The sequence below is a fragment of the Ornithodoros turicata genome, chromosome 6 (genome assembly GCF_037126465.1).
Source record: "Ornithodoros turicata isolate Travis chromosome 6, ASM3712646v1, whole genome shotgun sequence".
NCBI classification, from domain to species: Eukaryota; Metazoa; Arthropoda; class Arachnida; order Ixodida; family Argasidae; genus Ornithodoros; species Ornithodoros turicata.
Window position 1 is genome coordinate 1,956,792 of NC_088206.1, and position 18,111 is coordinate 1,974,902.

The 18,111-nt window shown below is 43.8% G+C and overlaps 1 protein-coding gene across 4 annotated transcripts; it reads left to right on the forward strand.

Moving 5' to 3' along the window:
• The first annotated feature begins 1,033 nt into the window (after positions 1–1,033).
• On the forward strand, positions 1,034–17,339 carry LOC135398802 (microcephalin-like). Of its 4 annotated transcripts, none has more exons than XM_064630269.1 (15): positions 1,034–1,131; positions 1,502–2,051; positions 2,407–2,611; positions 3,256–3,349; positions 3,422–3,625; positions 4,258–4,345; positions 5,469–5,795; positions 8,458–8,582; positions 10,094–10,216; positions 10,297–10,406; positions 13,427–13,589; positions 14,515–14,592; positions 14,671–14,802; positions 15,266–15,365; positions 16,847–17,339. In XM_064630269.1, exons 2-15 carry the CDS (start codon positions 1,502–1,504, stop codon positions 16,894–16,896), a joined length of 2,349 nt encoding a protein of 782 aa, XP_064486339.1. In that variant the 5' UTR covers positions 1,034–1,131; the 3' UTR covers positions 16,897–17,339. The 4 variants fall into 4 exon arrangements, with proteins under 4 accessions (XP_064486339.1, XP_064486340.1, XP_064486341.1 ...); XM_064630270.1 differs by having other exon boundaries at positions 4,264–4,345; XM_064630271.1 differs by lacking the exon at positions 15,266–15,365.
• The last annotated feature ends 772 nt before the right edge of the window (positions 17,340–18,111 follow it).

Here is an 18,111-nt window from a genome sequence, read left to right on the forward strand (position 1 = left end):
AAAACTCCAAAATTTTACTTCGAATGCTTTCGGAACCCCTGTTTTGCCTATCGGGACCTTCAGCAAAAAATATTGCAGAAAAAGCCCGCATCGACACTTGGTGATTTTTTTAGAAAAAAATATACGACGAAAAAATATAAACGACGCCCGACGCGGCGTCGTGAGCGGGCGGCGGAAATAGACGCGCATTTCCGGAGTCGGGAGAGGAGAGACATCGAGCCAAAAAACTGCCATGCCGAACTTCTTTCACGACGTCGGCGAGAACTGCCGAGAACGATATACTGGCGACCAATTAGGTGACACAGAAAGGCCACGCCCCCTGATTTTTCGTCTGCTTTGGACGACGGAATGCCACTGTGGTGGGAACATGAAAATTGTGCGCGGTGACGGGGCGGCGGAAATGCGCCTCTACTTCCGCCGCCCGCTCACGACGCCGCGTCGGGTGTCGCCAAGTGAGAAGTGTCCCTTAGCCTCCGTCGGCGAGGATGACGCGCTCCTCAGGCGCGAGGTTTCGGTTTCGGCTGTACAACTCAACTGCAAAAACAACATATATGCCGCACTCATATAGCTTTTTTAGAAAAATTCTGTAATGGCTAGAAAAACACCCTGTGTATCGTATCGAGGAGGAGTCGCATGCTTCATACGAGTGAGCATATATGTCAATCATGCAAAAATCTGCTTGAAAACAGAACTGAAGAAATAGGCACCCTGTCCCACTGCTCATGTAAGGGGGGTGGTCCCCCATCTGAGCTCGAGGCTATTATCTGGGCGCCCCATTTTCGTCAACGTTGCGACAAACCCTTCCGACGCCCTGACGCATGCTTAGCGTTGGCTGGGAAGGAGGGGCGCTGTGCCCCTCTCCCCGGCAAGCTGGCAAATCTCCCCCTGCAAAAGGACCGTAAAAACTGAGATGTTTGAACATCTATTCTGTGACCACGTCACCGCGGTCTGTGACAAAACAGCAAACAGGTTCAGAAATCTGCATTGCCGTGGTCATCAGCGGATACGGCCGTGGCTGTAGCTATGGCTTCACATGAAGCCAACAGAACCCATCCGTATCCAAGTGGCGAACTTTGACAGATGTAGACAGACGTGGTGCAGCTAACTCTTCTCGTTCCAAGGAACATAAAGGTATATATGCTTAGGTTTGCGTTCGTAAGTGCTTTATTGCAAACGTTTCCAGCTCCCAACCTTTCTGTCCCGAGGAATGCACTTCTTTAGCTGTCTGTTTACGAAAAACACCTTCCATTTCAACACGCTGTGTTCAAACAATTTCCGAACTCTCAAACTTCTGTTTTCTGCAGAAATTCTAATGTAGCGAATGCGTATGAAAGCCGGCGTTTCGTGTTTTGGATATCGAGTCCGTGCTTCGTAAAAGCCTAAAAATGTTCGAAATGTTAGCAGTGTTGCTGTAGGTTTTCTGAATGAGATGACCGTACATGTGAACTATCTTTACGGTGTTCCTCCCCAACTTTTATTCTGCTTTCCTTCTGTACTTTAGATGGTACGAAGGAAAAATTTGAGGCAAGCAGGAAGGTCGAATCGCACAGTCGCCAGCTATGATGGAGGTTCACGTTGTTTTGAAACACCACAAAGATCTGTTACTGCACTCAGCAAACGTGAAGTGGGTCCCGAACTATCGTCGGACGACGACGAACTCGACAAAGAGAACGTACTAACCCCACAACGACAGCCGAGGCCTCTGAGTGAAAACAATATTCCTGCTGAATCATCTGGCGAGGTCTTTCGCGCAGCCGATATGCTCTCTCCGTCACCTGGATTGCAGATTAGTAGTGGAAACTTCGGCGTCGTAAGTCCGGGACGAATGACTTCGACGCCAAATTCAACGGCTGCCCTGCGTTGCTTTCCTTCGCCGAAGCTGGGCTTTGACGAAATGTCGTTCAGCGAACAGTCGTCAGGCAGCGAAAACGTTAGCGAATGCGTCTCGTCGATTATCGAAAGTCTTCCCAGCATGAAGTCTTCCCCGCCGTGCCCCCAGGTGCAGAGTGGAGGAATACTGGCGAATACGGCACCTTCAGATATGCTAAAAGGTAATAGACACCACCCTTCCAGCTTGCATCATCCGACTAGCTCAGTTAATAATGCCAAGCTTAAACACATCGGAAGGCTATCTGCTAGTTTGCAGCGCTAATTGTTAGAACGAACAACCTCTCGCATGAAATCCTCCACCAAGTAAACAGCTGTTACCTACAGCCTAATTTTTTTCTCTTAAATGACACGCCTCTGTTTTCATCACAGTCAGTTTTTTTTACATTTCTAGGGCATAGACTTTTTTATACACTACGCTGTAGCTGCCTTAAAGTTCAGCACTCCAGTCGTACGCGTTCAAATCACCTCAAACGACACTGCTAATGCCCATAATCACGTATTCAAATCACTGCCCAGGTGTGAGGGCGTTCGTTGAAGTGCGGTGCGGAACAGAGGACATTTCGGTGGGACTGATGGCACTGCTGGAGAAACTCGGTGCCACCGTTCTGAAACGCATGAGCCACACGGTCACGCACGTGGTGTTTCGTCAGGGCCGCAGATCTACCCGAAAGAAAGCCCTCGAATGGAACATTCCCATGGTCTCGCCGTTATGGGTCGATAAGTAAGTACACAGCCAGCCAGTACCGAAGAAGGCCCGCTCGAGGTCGGGTGCATCTAGCAGACGGCATTCTGGCCACAAATGAGGAGGATGCACATCAAGTGAGGATGCACACCCGAGCTTTGTTTGCGACCTCTTCGGAGCAGCGTGTTGCGGGATTTTTTTTTTTTTTTCGTCGGTCTTGAACGTTAAATTTGTTTCTGGTTCTTGAGTGACATAAGTGTTTAATGCATATATAGTCAAACTCCTTTACAACGAAACTCAGGGGACAGCAAAAAAAATTCGCAGTAAAGGTATTTTTGTTAAAAGGATGTCCATTATTGAATCTATAGGGCTCCAGCGGGACCGCAAAAAAATTTGCTGTAGTGGTATTTTTGTTAAAAACGTGTTCGCTATAAAGGAATTTGACTGCATTCGATGCTATCTTTCATTGTCCTTCTGCCCTTTATCCTGCAACGTGCAGTAGAACGAAATGACTGTTTCGCACCCTTTGTTAGTGGTAAGCCTGGTAACAAACTTATTTGCTCTGAAAAAAATAAAAAATAAACAGCTGGAAGAAAATCCTACTGTGCTATTTCATGGAAGCAAATAAAACTGCTAATTTACACAATGTTAAATATTGTCTCGTGTTTCTGCGTGTCCTTTAGCTGCAGGTTGCAGAACAAGAAAGTACCGGAAGCAGATTACCCTGCCAAAATTCCCCCAGCGCTCGACTGTCCCAAACTCAGCACAAAGTTCAGGGTATGAGAGATCCTGGTTTGTGCGTATACGTGTAGCAGAGGTTCTTGTAGAAAGTGGAGAATTACCTTACAGGTACCAAAGTGGTGTAGACCCGTGACAGAGGGGAAAACGGGAACAAAGCGCGCCAACAAGATTTTGACACCAAAGAAAATGGGTTCGAAGAAGAACAAGCGAGGAAATACGTCACCCCAGTCGTCACCCCCACCTCTCGCTGTCCCAGCCGTAGTGACTGAAGCCTCACCCCCCGTTACGTCCACTCCATTGCTTCCCGTTAGTGTAAGTGGGGCTGTGGCTATCTTGATCTGGATTCAAGGCAACACACACTCGAGTAGTCCATGGCACTAGCATAGCGGACTGCCGTACGACTCGAGGGTTGTTACACGTACCTATTTTGGCTGTGTTGTTGTTGCTGTCTGTTCGAATTTTAAGTTAGTATTCTGTTGATAACTCTATGGTTCTCAAAGTATGAATTGCTATACGATTTAAGCGATGTTACCAGTAGCTATTTTGGTAGCTTGTTGGGGTGTGGCTGTCTGCCAGGTTTGTAAACTGAGGTACCCTCAGTGGTTTATCCAGAATCTCAAGCATGGGCAGGAGTTGGAAAAATTGGGGGGGGGCATTCTTATAGTTGCGCCATTATAGCTTAACATATCATTACCGATGTGTGTCTAAAGCTGAAATTGCAAGGGCACCCCCTTAGGGGGTGCACAGGTGAAACAGTTAGCGGGGCATCACTGAACATTTGGGGGGTGTAGGGGGGTTCTGGATAGATCACTGGGTACCACTGTTGACTACTCAAGAGCATCCAAGCTGATGAATTGCTATACAATTCAAAGGCTGCTGCCTCTAGCGCTCACTTGCGCTTCTTATGCGCTTCTTGTGCATAATATTTACGACACAGCTGCCAGTTTCAGGGCAACCCAGTGTCTAAGCCCGAATCGCCAAAAACACCAAGGGGGAGACGTTCTCTGAGAACGGTACTGCTCAAGCTACGAGGTAAGCACGACGGTTCAATTGAATTCCAAGAATGCGCAGGTAAAATAATTTGTGTAAAACATTTTTTGTGCTATTTGGAGCACTGCGACCGGTATCTGAATGGTGGGACGGAAAATGGTACCCTTGTATGTGGAATCAATAACAAAAAATATATTAAGCTTGCACCAGCTCAGTGGTACATCGGAAATGTCAACGATTAACAGGTCTTGCACAGCGCCAATGTCCAGCAATACTTAGAATTTTTAATTAAAAAATTTTTAAATTTAAAAAGTTCTTAACCAGTCATTCAAATTTTTAGTTTGAACCTCTTTTATTTCCTGGGGAAGTCCCATATTTGAAACTACTGCGGGGACCTCAAGTTATTCACCGCAGATATATCCGTACGCCATATGTCAAGTATTGGTGTTCAAGGGGTTATTGGGGTTTTGAGTATTGCGGTTGAATATGTTCAACGGGGTCCATTGTTGTTTTAATTTGAGATTTTTCGTTTTTTTTAACTGTGCGTTATACAGTGAAATCCTTTAGTACAGACACCCACTGGTCTGCTGAAGCTAATCCGCTAGCTCGCTGAAGGAGGTGTTGTACACGAGAGGTATTGGAGTAAGAGTATTAAAGCTTGCCGGGGCAGACCCAGCTGTCCACAGTAGGCGCGTGTCCATCTAGGAGAGGAGTCCACATTCGGAGGTTTCAATGTATCCCATTTTCAACATTCGGCCTCATTAAGCTACACTAACACTGTTGTTATGCCATATTTTATGGGAAAGCTTTTACATTGTAGTTGGAGCATACCCTAGCAACCTCCAACAAAAGAGCAGAAGCATTTGGAGGTGCTTCCTAACACTTGCTAAGGCACTTAATTTGAAGCATAATGTAAAAAACCCCGAGACTAGGGAACACGAAGGGACAGACACACCCCTTCACACACAGACACATCCCTTCGTGTTCCCTAGTCTCGGGGGGGTTTTTACATTATGCATCATCTTCACCAGCTCGCTTGCTTCTTAGCCATTTTTTCATTGACTCAATTAATTTGAATTTCTGTGACCGCTTGACCTACACGTAGGACCTCCCTAACACAGGTGTTGGTCGCAAATGACACAGACGTGACACTCTTTACCTGTAGCTGAAGCACTCAAGAACGACGCAGGCAACTGTAGCACCATCGCGGAGCAGACGACAGAGGAACATCCCATTGAACCTTCGCCCATCCTCAGTGAACCAATGACTGCAGAACCTTGTGTGCCAAAACCGACACAGAATCCTACCAGGAGGCGCCAGTTGTTCTCTCAGCCAACAACGGATGGCCAGCCACCATCCCTCATCATGGCACATACGCCTCCGCCAGCGGAACATGTTTCATCGTTTTTTGACGATGAGGAGTTAATCCCGTTGAGGAAGAGGCTCGCGGCAGAGACAGCCACTCGTAATGATGTGGCAACAAATGAAGGAGGTACGATCTAAGTTAACATGACTGACCTGGCATACATGAAATCTTCTGTTCTGTGCCTTTACTTATGTTGATTTTGCTTTTCATTACTGTATCACTACAATTCTTGCTTTCGCATTGATTGTCAGCACCTGCATTATTGCGTGCTCTTATTACTACTATGACTGTTGCCATTATGAATATTGCTACTGTTACATTAGTACTCATTGCGCTTAGTGCTATTATTACGTAGCTATGCATTTTATTACTGTATTGTGGCCACTACTAATTATTTCAGTTAGATGTACTAGACATATTCTGTTAGCACGTACACGCAACCTTAAAATGCATGCAAATGTTTAAGTGTGTACAATTTGTGAAGTACATCAAGCTAGCTTGTAGTAAGTTAAGGTAGACAAATATGTAGTAGCAGATTTTCGTACTATGCTCGCATTAAAAATTTACCTAACTGTTATACGCTTGCAGAAGATTACCGTATTTTCTCGAATCTCAAACGACCTTGAATCTAAGAGGACCCTTAAGTTCAGGGTAGATGATTTGGGGAAAAAAGTAAACAGATTGTGAAGCAGTATAACAGGAAACAATGCACAATGCCATTTATTCATCACCGCTTTCTTTGTCGCTATCTGCCCGCAGCTCATCGTGTTCCATTCCGTTCAAGGCGTTAGACAAGTGACAAACCATACTTTTTAAATGGGCACTAAAAGTTCACTTCAAATTTTGTTACACACGATGTTCATTTCACACTTGTTGTCATAATTGAAAGCTTTGATTCCGTTATGAAGCTACAGTAAGAATTATACCAAACTGTTTCTTGCTTTGGCGCCAAGCAATGAACGACGCTTCAGCTTGTGCATCGGTGTTTTGAGTCGAACATGCACGTGCCACGGCATGGAGCAGTCCCGAAAAACATAGACTGGTGTTGCTGTCCGAAGGACGTGAAGATAATTGTTGTCAGTGGAACATTTTTGATAGCTGTTGTGGGCTACAATTCAGTAAATCTGTGTTACAATGCGTCCGCAATGCGCATCATGCCGCGCATGTACGGAACACTACGACCTTGCCCGTTCCAAATCCACGGGCACACGATAAGCATGCGCGTGCTTCTCCCGCTGTCTTATTGGATGCTGCCAGTCTTTGCTTCCTGAGGATCTCTTTGGTTGCCGCCAAAGACAGCTCTCTTTTATTACGTTTTTCTTCTAAACAGTAGCGCTGTGTGAACTAATTTTGCTCGCATTATGCTAATTGAAACACTTACTTTCATTTGAGAACGAGTTGTTTTTGCATTTTAGTGCCCCTTTAAGAGCGTGCACGACAACGTCATCAGGCACATCGCACCAAGCATCCAAAATCCACTGCGCTGGCACATTTCTCGATCTCTTGCTGTTGCTTCAACCATCTTCTAACATTTACTTCCAATACTTGAAACCGTCCTTACCGACGCAAAATTGTTGCCGCATTCAGTGGCGAAAGAAGCAACTTTGTGTTCGAACGCAGCAGGGACACGACACCATGACAGTCAGTCCCCACTTGCATTACTTTGTTCGTTTTGTGCCGATTCATGCTGACAACCACAAGACGTGGTATCGGTCGCACCGCGCAATTGGCCCAATCGAGTCGCCCGCTACCTCCTCTCCCCCGACCTCGTTGTGGCGCGGATATTCGAATCTGAGACAATCCCCGACTTTGGAATGCAGGATTTTCGAAAAAAAACTAAAAACAAGGTCGTCTTAGATTCGAAAAAATACGGTAATTGCAAAGTGACGGCAAAAATATGAAATATAAAATAATATTTAGATGCACTTGTTCTACTCCTTGAGGACTCTCGGAATTTTTCTGAATTGACCTTTAAGGCTAAACCACATGGAGCGATTGTTGAGAGCGGCCGTCGCGCGTGGCGGCATGGCACTGGCTTGTCACATCCCAAAATACAAGATGCAGCAACAGTGCGATGTCACGCACACAGTACCCAGACATGCGACCCGTACACCTGTTAGGACGACGTTGACACGCATCTACAAAACCACTCCTTGTAGCGACCGGAAGTAAGGGTGTATTCAATACTGACAAAAGAAGCTAGAAGCATTCCTGTAGGTGGCGTAATGGGCACCGTGACTTTGCACCCCGCTTCGGTTTCTTTTCTGTTTCATGCGTCCTGTGTTTTCTGTCATCGTATTCATCGCCACTTTTCATTTCCTTTATAATTGTTTTATAAATTTCATTTTCCGTTCCCTATTTTTGTAATCTGTACTACAGATTCCCGGCGATTTTAATCCAAGTGCCAGCTAAATTAATCCATGCCCCATGAAGTTTGCATGGCATGTGGATTAATTTTGATGGCGCTTGGATTAAAATCACCGGGAAAACCTGTAGAAACATCCCGCAGTTGTGCATGTGTGTGCACTTCCTTAGCAATGCATCAATGTCTGCCGATATCGCTTTGCACGACACCATGATTGCACCGACTGACTGTGATCACTCCACCCTTTCAAAAGAACCACGTTGTGGTGGCGCCACTGTCGGCATGTCCTGATTGGCATCGCTGGGCCTTTGTGCAACAAGAGATATGTCGCACGACACGAAAATCGCGCTATTTGTCACTTCACGTGGTTCACCCTTTAGGTCTGCGGAGGCTAAAATTTCAATCCTTTCATCTTTGCTTCAGACATGCCGAGGGTAAATTATTACATGCTCCGCATGGGCATTGACGAGAGCCCCGATAAAGTTGAAGAGCCTGTGACGGATGACACATCGCCGCAGAGTGCAAGTTGTCGGAAGAGGAAACGCAAGGTACTTAGATGTCCCTCAGTACTGCGGGGGTGTATTTGTGTAGGAACATGTCAAGGGGCAGGGTTACAGTTTTACTCTCTTCCTCCCTGAGATTTTCGTATCTTCGAAGGTGGGCCTTCTGTTTGCCTATATGTATACATCTAATCTGTGTATATCCAGGCTCAGGAGTATAATGCCATGTTCCTGGATAATCTAATCTGTTTTCAGATGTTATAAGCTAATCTTTTAGTGTGTTATCACATCCCCTCCCTAGATCAACTCCACCTTTCAGTCACTTCATATGTATTTGAATTTCACGTTCAGTGGTATAGCCAGAGGGGGGGTGGGGGGGTTCAAACCCCCACCGAAAACGTACCTTTCGGAGAGGGAAACAAGGGTGAAATCCCCCTCACCCATGTAATGTTCCCACCAGAACCCCTTCCGAAATATTTTCCTCCTCTCCGTACGCTCCTTAGCCTCGTTCCCAGCGGCGCCACAACAGGGGTGGACTGCCAAAATTGCTCTTCCCATTGGGATGGATACTGGTAGCCGCTGTTAATGAGTATGAGTGACGATAACGTATACTTCATATAACTAGTCATCCGTTAAACATCTGAGTAGCGTATCGACGTTCCAAAGATCAAGGAAAAAGAAGATTGCTTCCTTCCGCGTGCGATATGCCCAGTTCGTCACGTGAGGAGTGCTGGCCTATACCATATCTGTTCTACACCAGTTCCCAAGCGGGAGAAAATGAACTGTCACGACATGAACGCGAACGGACACGAAAGGGAACGAAAACACACCCTGGAAAATGAAGGAACTCTGCAAACTGCAGTCTACACGTCCACACGTGCACAGTTCCTGTGACTACCACGGGGTGGCAGCACTAATGGTGGCGCCCATTCTTTGAATCTCGTTTTTTTGTGTATCGGCAGATTGGGAGCAGAGTCCAAGCCTTCCAATGACAGTTCTTGCGTGGCCTTGGCCCCCCAGGCAATGGCCCCCTTGGCCTTGGCCCTGGCCCCCTTCCAGCAATGCTGGAAAAGCAAAGTGTTCAACATATGACATCACTCTGTCATGCGAATGCCGCATCCTTCAGCATTAGTTGAGTGCTGCATTGTGTCATATTTGCGCTATCCATGCCACAACAAGAGCTAAGCCATCAAAAATGACAAAAGAACAGTATCCAAGTGACAAAGTTTTTCAGGTGACAGTTGGAACTAACGCGTCTCGTAGGCATGATCGTAACTTATTTCATGAGCAAGCTATGTATGCCTTATCTCCCTTCTTCGTTCCCACAAAAGTAACAACGAAAACATAGAAACACTGAAGCTTTCCTTTACAATGAATTCCTCTAGCGCGGTTTTTCACCTTGATGGAATTCCTCTAGTACATGCAAGCTTGTATCCATTAAAGGAAGGCTTCAGTGTTTTATATTTTTGTTGTTACTTTTGCCAAGTGGATCTTGACCCAACCCTCTTCATTCCCACAACCTTGCCTTACATCTACAAATTTGTGTACGCTGGTCGCAGCGGACAAATTCTGGCGAAGCACTGCAGCAGAAGAAGAAACTTTCTGCCGGGAACGACGTGACGGCCCCTCAGAACGTAGATTTCAATGGCAGCAAAAAACAGTCTAGCCTAGAAGATTTCCAGGTGGATATTTTTTCTTTTCTTTTTCTTTTTTTTTAGTCACGTGCGTCTGACACGTGAACATTGCCGTGTATATTTTCCAGGTGGGTGTGCACAAAAGGCGCGACTTAAAACCGCTGAGTTGGTTGAACTCGTCTGCGGAGGACAGTAAGCAGGATGCGCCATCCCTGGTGCTCACAAGTGTGCAGACCAGGTGCGATTTTTTTCCCATTCGCGCATTTGTGCCAACACTGTGCCGCAGATTATTCCTGTCGATTTAGCCGTGTAAACTGATAATGTAGGTCGGTGTTTAGAGAAAGGTCGCGCAACTCTCGAGGCTTCCGTTTCTTTTTAATAGCGTGGCTGAAATATCTGTCACATGCATCCATAGTTGCCAGTTGCCATAATTGATCCAGCTTTGCACTTTTTGCTGGTTAGCAACAAAATTAAGTCGATTCCTGCACCTCAGTGTTGCAGTAGGAGCCTCATACACACTGTGTGCCTGCTGCAGTGTCAGTAAAGTAACATTGATTGCAACTACTATTATTGTATAATAATTTAACCTCCATTAACATCAAGAGACAAGCTTATGAAACGCGGGTCATTATTGATGTAGCGGAAGCAGTGATGACAAGGTCCTGCTGTGCTTGAAATCTAGAATAATCTAAAGTTGAGTTAGCCCTACAGTGAAACCTCTATAGAGAATGAATTGAATTAATGTAATTAAACTGGTTCAAACTAAGAAATTAATTCAGCCAATTTGATGAACACCATCTCTATAGAGAAGCTATGGGTGTAGGATGAATGCAAACCTGCAGTCCCATTGTGCCGAGCTGCTTGGTTAGCACAACATGTCAAACAGGTAACCGAGCATCACAGAAGAGGACACAAGAAATATAATCCGAATAATCGGAAAAGGCTCAATTCGAATATACTTTCGAATACCTCATGGTGAAATATTTTGTGGTGTTGTGCTCATTCGATGATGTTCTGCTCCAAACTTGTGAGCCTTTTCACCCAGCATAACATAGTATCGTGAAGGGTGTGTTGTGACTGCATTAGTGCCATGAACTGCATTGAGAGTTAGGCAACATGATCCATGCAGCCTGCTTTGTGTGCATCTTCTTATTTCTATGTTTACATTGTGAATTTCCTGTACTTTTTTTTTAGAAACTGCACATATTTTTATCTGTTACTGAACATAACTCTGAATGGGAGTACATTTACTGGAACATGCAGTGTCTAGAGTACACTGGTGACCATGAGGTCACAGAAGTTGTAGACTTTAGTGATAGAATACTGTAAGCAGTGTAAAGCGGGTTTCACCTAACACTCGAGTGTAATGATGTGAAGCCGACTTGCAGAACGGAGCCAAAAAAAAACAATGCCGGTAACGTGAAGTGGGCTTCACCTAACTCTTGGACGCAATGTGGCGAAGCCCAGTTGCAGAATGGCGATAGCGATACCTCGCTTCGGTACTATTCGAAAAATATTCGAAAATTTCGAATACTGAAAATAGGCTGCGAATAGCATGGGAATAGCACCAGATATTCGATTCGCACAGCTCTAGTTCAAACTGTAGTCCCATGTTTTGAAACCATAACCATGAACAGAACAACTAGTACAATGAACACCAATGTTGCGGATTTAACGAGTCAAATCGGATTTAAATCAAATCCATGTTTTTCGGAACACCGCAAATCAAATCCAAATCAAGTGAGGATTTAAACATGAGGCATCAAATCAAATCATTTTATATCCGGATTTGTTTTTGGTGTGCTAAATCAAATCCGGTTTTAAATCTGGGATTAAGTCCGGGGGCTAAAGTTCCCAAAATAACTGTAGCATGTAGCTGACCATGTCACAAGGTACAATTACTGCATGTATTCGCTGAATAAGACCCGTGGCATGGTACAAACTCCTATAAACGTCACCTGCAGCGGAGAGTATGAACAGCCAACATAGCGATGCGAAGGTTGAAACCGACATTTTATTTTCACGTGGATATCGGAGTAACATATTTGTCAAATACACCTACTCGGCACATACGATAAAGCCACCTGTCGGGAATTATGTTACGTTAAATGTGATGGCTGCGTGCTGCACACCGCAGTTGTATTATAACAAACTCAATAGTACATAGTAATACTACATAGTAGTCTGTCTGACAGACAGACCACCTCTTAAGCTTGAAGCAGTCTATAGACAGTACCCGTAGACTGCTTCATGCAATCAAAAAATCAGGGGATTTCTTTTTGAACAAAACGGAACTTTCGGCGGGACATTGGGAACAGAAATGGTGGGATGCGAGGCAAGCCATCCCAAATCCAGACATTTTTTAAACCATCCCCTCATTAAGAGTTGCATTTCGTCATGTGTAAACATATGTGAAATCCAATTCAGCCAAATGTCTCGTAAAAACACAATTACAGAGACAGCCTCAGATACAGCTGACAAAGAATATGCCTGTCCGGCAACGTCAAATATCGCAGCAGTCCAAATCCAACCATTCCCCTCAAGGAGCTTGACCAAATACACCTCCAATTCCATTGGAAAAAAACGTGATTCAATCCAAATCCAAATCATCTGCCAAAAATGTGATTCAATCCAAATCCAAATCATCTGCCAAAATTGTGATTCAATCCAAATCATCTGCCAAAATTGTGATTCAATCCCAATCATCTGCCAAAATTGTGATTCAATCCAAATCATCTGTCAAAAATGTGATTCAATCCAAATCATCTGTCAAAAATATGATTAAATCCAAATCATCTGCCAAAAGTGTGATTCATTCCAAATCATCTGCCAAAAATGTGATTCAATCCAAATCATCTGTCAAAATTGTGATTCAGTCCAAATCCAAATCTGCCAAAATTGTGATTCAATCCAAATCCAAATCATCTGCCAAAAATGTGATTCAATCCAAATCCAAATCATCTGTCAAAAATGTGATTCAATCCAAATCATCTGTCAAAAATGTGATTCAATTCAAATCCAAATCATCTGCCAAAATTGGGATTCAATCCAAATCATCTGTCAAAAATATGATTCAATCCAAATCCAAATCCTCGCCATATTTTTCCCGTAAATCAAATCCACGAATCCTTTGATGGATTTAAATCCACAACACTGATGAAGTCACTGATTAGTGAAGTTCTTTAGTGCCCAGACTAACTGCACTATAAACAGGTTCTAATGTAACGTATCATGTTCACGGTGATGTTTCTGTGACAGTGATGAAGAAGTGCTCAAGGGTGTGGTGCAGGCGCTGGGCCGATTCAGGGTCGACGCGGAGGTCTCCCAGTCTACAACACACGTTATATGTGGAGAAAAGAAACGCACGCTCAACATGTTGTTTGCAATGGCCCAAGGATGCTGGGTTTTGTCTCCAAAATGGGTACGAACTATTAGCAACAATGTATGTGCCTTCTTCTGCCAAGGAGCTCATCTGCACATACGCGTCTCCTCTCCTATTTTGGCTTCTGGGTTTTTCGGAGTCTATTTCTTCGCATTTTCGGAAGCGTGCTTCTTTGTGTTTAATATTTTCAGAGAACGCAGAGTTTTTTAGTACATAAATATATACTTTCTAAGTTATTATCTAAAATTCGTAGGAAAGGCGGCGACTGTGAAATGACATACTTACAGGAACAATGAGAAGTTATCTTGAAAAAAATGCTTATGATATACGGTAGAACTTGCAGACAATGAAGACACACATTGCTGTCCAGTATCCTCTCAACGTGATGTACATATGTCTGCGTTCCAACGAGTATAGCTACCTTTTCAAGAGGGCAATTTGTGTGTCGTCTGCTCCCCCTTGTCTACCTTGAGGAGGGTGGAATGCATGATTCACAGTAAAAGGGAAACTTTATGCGCTGGACTTTTTCCAAGTAGACCTGGAAAATGTTTGAAATAACCTCATGTCGAGTTGTCGCATCGTATGTTGAGAGATATCACTCGTGTGAAGTTTTTCGGGTAACTCCAAATTGCTCGGAATTTTGTCGGCATGTGTTTTTCGGATTTTTTCAATAGATCAGAAAACCCTGAGTCCTGGTTATGTTATTTTGAGAAAGTACCAACATGCCTCTGTCAAACAGGATTGACTGTTATTTCTGCTGTTTTGGCCATTACCAGTACAATTTTTGTGCTTGTTGCTGTCAGGTCATGGATTCACTATTGATAGGTAATGGCTTTCCCAATTCGAATTATGTTCGGTATAACTGATGGTTTTAGTTCTGGTATCCTGTCAGCATGATGTATAATAAGATATCGATGTACATAGGGATCACCACGCCCTTAATTGCCGTCATCTTTTTTCCTAGGCATACGAATCTTTGGAATCTGGAAAATGGCTACCGGAAGAACCTTACGAAGTCGCTGAATATTTTCCAGCAGTCAAAGTAATTTCCCGTTTTGCGCTGTTTGCGTGCAAATTGCAGAAAAAATTTTTGACTCCTCAAATGTACATTCTACTGCAGTTGAGTCGCCTGCAAAGAAGTACATCCCTGCAGCAATGTTTGTTTTCTGACCTGGGTTTCATCTACGTGAGCCTGTCCAGCAGTCCACCGTGCAACAAGCTCAGGTTACTGGTGGAGAGTGCAGGTGGAAAGGTGAGGTCTTTACACACGACGCTCGAACGAAATTTCTTCCTCACCGACGTACCTTCTCTGTAAAATTCTTCTGTACTCTTGATTCAGTTTTCATTTTGATGGTGCCCGTGAACAGCTGCAGATCTGTTGATACCAGTTGACACCTGCGTAATACTTGTTATGTTAACTGTAATAACTTTGTTCATTCAGCAATAATTCAGCATTTTCTGCGACTGTTTGCCATGGACTGGGCAGACAAAGTTTGCTTCTACGGTAGTGGTTGGTTTATGACAAAATGACCTCCCTAGAATTATGGGTCGTTAATTTATCAGCTATGCATTGTCATTTTTATTGTTCTTATTTTTCTTCGGAATGTCGTTGACTGTGGGATGAGGTTGCGACAGAGTCGTGGCCAAGTGTCATGTCCAACTTCAGCAAAATGTCTCACTGTGGCACACCCTGTGTGCGCATATCAACGCTCCAGGTGGCCCAGTCGTACCTGAGGTGCCAGATCGCTGTTGGTCCTGTACCCCCAGCAAAGAAGTTTGGCGCTGTCACACATGTCAGTGAAAAATGGATCTTAGGTATGTTCATGCACGCAGATGGTACATTGTCTGGGCATGCAGAGGTTGTCCAGTCCAAGTTATTGGCCGTGGCATGCAACAACAGCTGATGCATTCCGAACATTGTTGTTCCAATGATGCAGTCTCATGACTGGATACAACCATCTCTTACGTTCTGCGATTGCTGTTTACAACAGAACTCTTCCAGCAGAGGCTAAACCCCCCATTGTCTTTTAGTGGGAGCCTTGCTGAAAGAGACGGCTGTATGAGTAAAACTAATATTTTACTTTATAAACCCCTAATAAATATTAAATGCTATTTATCATCTGACTAATTTGTTTATATTTATATCTGATAGACTTTTATTCATCATCATGACTTGCAATGCATTAAGTCTAGATCTTTATATACTATATTAAGCAATGTTTCTTTTTTTTTTCTCTTTTTTTGAAAAACCCATTTAATAACCTACATGAACCAAAAGAGACTTGACGGCGGAGCAGATGATGGCCGTCGTGTTAGCCTTCCTCGCTCCGAGCACTTCCCAGGAAGTTTCTGTGCTGGCTTAATATTGTAGAGATCGTAAGGACAGAGCATAGAAAAAAGTTGAGAGAAAAAAAATGCGGGAAGCAGACGTTCTGTAAGGAAGTATTACCCTCTCCCTTTGTCCAAGCTCGGAAGCTGTCATGCCAGATACGACCACCGTTGCTGCAACCATACGTTGGCATTTTTGAAATTCATTCAACGTCACATCATGGTGGGCTTTACTCACAGTGCGTTGCATCAACATCATTAGCCATCATTCCACTTCAAGATCCAATCCTATCATTTGACATCAACTCGAAACCCCATCACTCGACTTCAACTTGAACATCGCATCGCAGCCCGCCACTCAACATCACATCATTCTCCATGATGTGATGGTGAGTGATGTCCATGATGGGCATCGCGAGTGAATTTCCTGACCTACTTTTTGAGGCCGGGACTCACTTCCTTGTTCTATCGCACCAGTTCATTGGAGCATTGATCCTGTGGAGAGCTCCAGCCTTCAGGGAGTAACCATAGGGCCCTGTGTTTTTGAGTTTTATGTTTTTGTAAATTGGGTTTTGTTTCGTGAGCCATAAAGCCTGGCAGAAAGTAAAAATAAAAATTAAAAATGAACACGAGATGTGGAATGGCCACGCTGAATGTGTAGTGCTTAGTGTTCTCCAGTGCTAATATCAGTGGCTCAATTGGCACTTTGCCTCGGGGGGGGTTCTTCCGGTTTTACCTGAATGTGACGATGATGCGAATCGGGGTGATAAAAATGGGTCTTACCAAGTTTTACTCTAAAACACAAGGTCCCAAGTAAACATCATGGAGTAATGGTAGATTATCGTGACCCAGTAGAGTGAAATATGAGGTGGGAAGCAGTTATCTGGCAAACAAATATAGATTGACATTTGCTGTACTGCAACTCTCTGTAACTCTCCAACACAATGACTTTTTGGCATTATTTTCAGACTCAATTTCGGAACACCAGACACTTCCCCTAGAAGACTACTATGCTTAGATCAGTGCCACGTGGGTTAAAAGGCTGCTGTTTCGTGACTTAGTCTATTTGTGTTTAATTTCAAATGTTAAATTTGTCGAATATGTCATTTATATTCGATTTGTATTACCGATCTTCAGTATTTAATTTCTAGTATTTGATTTGTATAATTATGTAGATTCATGGTGTTTTGTTAGTTTTTGTGCATGATCAATGTCTTTGCACTGGAAAAGTTGACAGAAGTGTTCAGCATCACTTGAACTGAAACAATATGAGATTGAGTACATCAAATGTAACACTATTTTTTTCTTTCGGATTTATTGCACCACCCATGTGGCCACCTTACTTGTCAATTATATGCTGAACACCTATTATTTATTTGCACAAATGTGCTGTTGTTTCACTTGATTCAAGGTCCACTTGACTACGGTGATCTGTAATAAAGAGTCTATTTACTCATCACATCCAACTGATCTCTATTATTCAGTAATGTTTGGCTTGTGAAAATGGAGCTATTATAAGCTCCCTGTATCTGGTATAATGTTGGCATTGAATTTCATTCAATTGAATTCAATTTCAATTTTCGAGCCTAAATAAAAGTTGCCCTATTGAGCTCTAATTAATGTGGAAGATACGGGAGAATCTCCTCTATTTTCCACTGAAGTAGGGCCCATTATTACCCAAGTTACTGCATGTATATGAACGTGCATTCCAAGTTTTACAGCAAAGGTGGTAATAGACATAGCGTCAAACATTACCAACATCACAACAGGCATCACTGCCAGTGAAGAGGTCACGCTTACGAGATCCAAAACTGAAGCGCTCACCCCGTGGTGTCAGAAAATCAAACGGAGTGTGTTCAGGCATTTGTATCTCACTCAGTACAGCACGCAGAAAAATAATCATTTTTTTTCCTCAGAGCTTTAGCGTGAGTAAAGTAATGACCCACATGTATCAACGTATCACAAGTTCTTTAAGGGACGAGCACAACTTTGTTTGCTCGCCGGTTGTAGAGGATCATGATTACCACCTTGAACTTGAGTACCGCAGGCTTAATCGAAAATCAGTGATTTTTTTCGGAGCTAACATAGAAACTTTGGGACCTTTTTGCGTGGACGTCAATGGGTGACAAGGACGACTCTTCTCGCCGAGCTGTAGGTGACCAAAGCAGTATAAGATGTTGCGAAGATAGCCTAACTGTCTCCAAATTTTTCTAGCTTTGTGAAACAAGCTAGC

Excerpts from the sequence above, each read along its gene's own strand:
- LOC135398802 (XM_064630269.1), top strand. The coding sequence starts at position 1,502 with ATGGTACGAAGGAAAAATTTGAGGCAAGCAGGAAGGTCGAATCGCACA. Across the intron at positions 10,217-10,296 it reads CTAGCCTAGAAGATTTCCAG|GTGGGTGTGCACAAAAGGCG; the intron begins GTGGATATTTTT and ends TATATTTTCCAG. Across the intron at positions 14,803-15,265 it reads TGGAGAGTGCAGGTGGAAAG|GTGGCCCAGTCGTACCTGAG; the intron begins GTGAGGTCTTTA and ends TCAACGCTCCAG.